At 37.2% G+C, this 2639-nt stretch overlaps 1 protein-coding gene across 1 annotated transcript in view; it reads right to left on the bottom strand.

Moving 5' to 3' along the window:
* Window positions 1-1464, bottom strand: part of LOC107670145 (vacuolar protein sorting-associated protein 45-like) — a 7354-nt gene extending 5890 nt beyond the window's left edge. Inside the window, exons 1-4 of the mRNA XM_016462660.1 lie at window positions 1207-1464; window positions 809-943; window positions 635-695; window positions 425-504 (exon numbers count right to left, since the gene is read on the bottom strand). Coding sequence (XP_016318146.1) covers window positions 425-504; window positions 635-695; window positions 809-943; window positions 1207-1299 — 369 coding nt within the window. The 5' untranslated portion in view covers window positions 1300-1464. The remainder of the gene's footprint in view (window positions 1-424; window positions 505-634; window positions 696-808; window positions 944-1206) is intronic.
* Window positions 1465-2639: the final 1175 nt, after the last annotated feature.

The raw sequence follows: 2639 nt of genomic DNA, 5'->3' as shown, positions 1-2639 counted from the left end.
TTAAGTTTGGGTTAAGTTGTTAGGCCTAATTGTAACCTTATAATGTAAAAGGGCTCCCTATAGTTTTAAGCATAAGCTGAGGTAGATTTTTATCACTAAGAAAATGTAAACTATAACTGAATGTATTTAAAGAAAGAGCAACTTGTTCAGTAAACCATTTAAAAAAAAATAAAAAAAAGTTTAGTTTTTCCCCCTGCTGTACCGAAATCATACCGAACCGTGACGTTAAAACCGAGGTACGTACCGAACTGTCATATTTGTGTACCGTTACACCCCTAGCAAACACTGATTTTAATTGTTTCCTTTTTTATGGATGGATGGACGGACAGACAGACAGACAGAAGTACTCCAGAGATGTAGATAAGAACTATGAATTATTTTGAATAAATATTTATATATTAATTATGAAAATGACTTCACCCACCTGCACTTCTGCAACTACTTCCTGTTCATCCGCCTCAGCCAAAGCCTTTATTTCACTCTTACTGATCACGTTACTGAAATCTGCTCAAAATAAGTCCATAAGTTGGTCAAATGTGCATCTTCTGACCACCCTTATTAGCACATATGCAAACTCATATGAATGACAGGTAAACTGATGCAGTGTGTCTTCTGATATATTAGTGGGACTCACAGATGAAGTAAACACTATACTTGGGCTGGCGAAGCTCTTGAATCAGGTGCTCTACATTCTCCTGAAACCAGAGACGTTCATGTATGAATAAATAACTTCAATAAGCTTGAGTTTCAATAAATCAGTTCAAAACTATATATTCAATCAAAAATGATAAAACTGATAGCAGCTCACCTTGGTTGGCCGAAGAAAGCAGATTGCCTTAAGGTGCTTCATGTTGTCTCGGTTTTGTGAGTCAATGCGCTCAAAAAGATAGACTTCTTTCTGCAGGATCTCAGACTGTGTGTAGACCACACTTACAATACTGGTCTATTAACAGGAAAAGAGAACAAGAAAGCAATGTTTTGATCACTGTTTGTTAATGGTGGCAGATCACAGTCAACACCTGTTTAGATAGAGTGCCATATTTCAAAAACAAATGAGTTAAATTCATGCATGATTTGGACACGACATGTAACATGTCGGCAAAATCCATACATTGCACACTAGACTACCAGTGGCTTAAGCACATCTGCGTTTTATTAACTTTGAAAGCATATAGCCTAACTGTCCTCTAGTTTGAATTCACTTACCGTCTCCTTGTCCATCAGCAGCACCTTCATCCCGGGTCCGCTGCTCTCTATCATTTTGGAAATGTACTGCTTGACAGCAAGAGTCACGTTCATTTTGTCGTTGTATTTCAGTTCAAATCGTCAGTGAGAATGGGTCAAATGATCAGTTCGTTTCAAAGTTGTTTAACGAACGATAAAGGGCTCTTTTCATCAGTAAACTCCTGCATACAAAACACTGTTGACAATGGGAGACAACTCTTCTTCTTCTTCTTCTTCTTCTTCTTCGGTGTTTAATTTGCGGATGGCAAACCAGCTTATAGGTGCATTACCGCCACCGACTGGACTTCTTCTTCTTCTTCTTCTTCTTCTTCTTGTTTTTATTGGTGGTTGGCAAACAGCTTTCGGGTGCATTACCGCCACCCACTGATCTGGAGTGTGGACTCAGGATCTAAATCACTGTACACAACACCCCAAAAAAATAAAATAAAATAAAATAAAATAAAAAAAAACTTTAAACAAAAAATCAATAAACTTATATTTCTCAAATTCTATTTATTTTATCTGCCTTTTCATTCCCATCAATTCCAACATGTGCAGGGACCCACACAAACCTAACAGACAAATGTATTTGATGAATTCTGAATAATGATTGTAGTATTTCATACAATAAGTCCTCTCTACTCCTGGAGTTGCAAAATTTTAAACTCATTAATGCTGCACATGAATCTGATGCAATTACCACTCTCTCTGGCCTGACCTCCTCTACCCATTGCAAAGCAATAATCATGGCCATCATTTCACATGCATATACAGATATATCATCGGTAATTCTCAACATTAAACTCAGAGATTACTACTGCTGCTGCTGCTCTACCTGTTTTAGGATCTTTAGAACCATCGGTATAAATCTGTAAATAACCGTAATAATTTTCTCTGATGTATTAATTAAAAATCTTATAATTTCCCCCATATTCATCTCTCATCAGTTCAAGGAGGCTAAAATCTATCTCTGGCTGTGGTAAAAACCAAGGAGGTATAGTTGGCAGAACTACTGTTGGAGAGTAATTCCTCTCCATTATACCCATTTCACTTGCCCTTTTCCTAACAACCCAACCAAAGCTATTTATTTGCCTTTTTCCATGTTCCCAGCATGGTTCAATAGCACTTATTGCAGGATGGTTATTATGTCCTTGTAAATTCACCCAGTATATTGTCATGATTTGCTGTCTTCTTAGCTCCAATGGCATTTCCCCCATTTCTACCTGTAACGCTGGCACAGATGTTGTTTTAAAAGCCCCACTACATATCCTTAATGCTTGTGCTTGTATTACATCCAATCTTTTCAACAAGGTTTTAGATGCTGACCCATATACCACACATCCATAATCCATAACTGATCGTATTAAACCTATATATATATAGTTTTCAAACTAGACCTGTCAGCTCCCCACTCT

The sequence above is a fragment of the Sinocyclocheilus anshuiensis genome, unplaced genomic scaffold, assembly GCF_001515605.1.
Source record: "Sinocyclocheilus anshuiensis isolate Anshui unplaced genomic scaffold, SAMN03320099.WGS_v1.1 scaffold253, whole genome shotgun sequence".
NCBI lineage: Eukaryota > Metazoa > Chordata > Actinopteri > Cypriniformes > Cyprinidae > Sinocyclocheilus > Sinocyclocheilus anshuiensis.
This window is presented reverse-complemented; position numbering and strand designations above follow the sequence as displayed.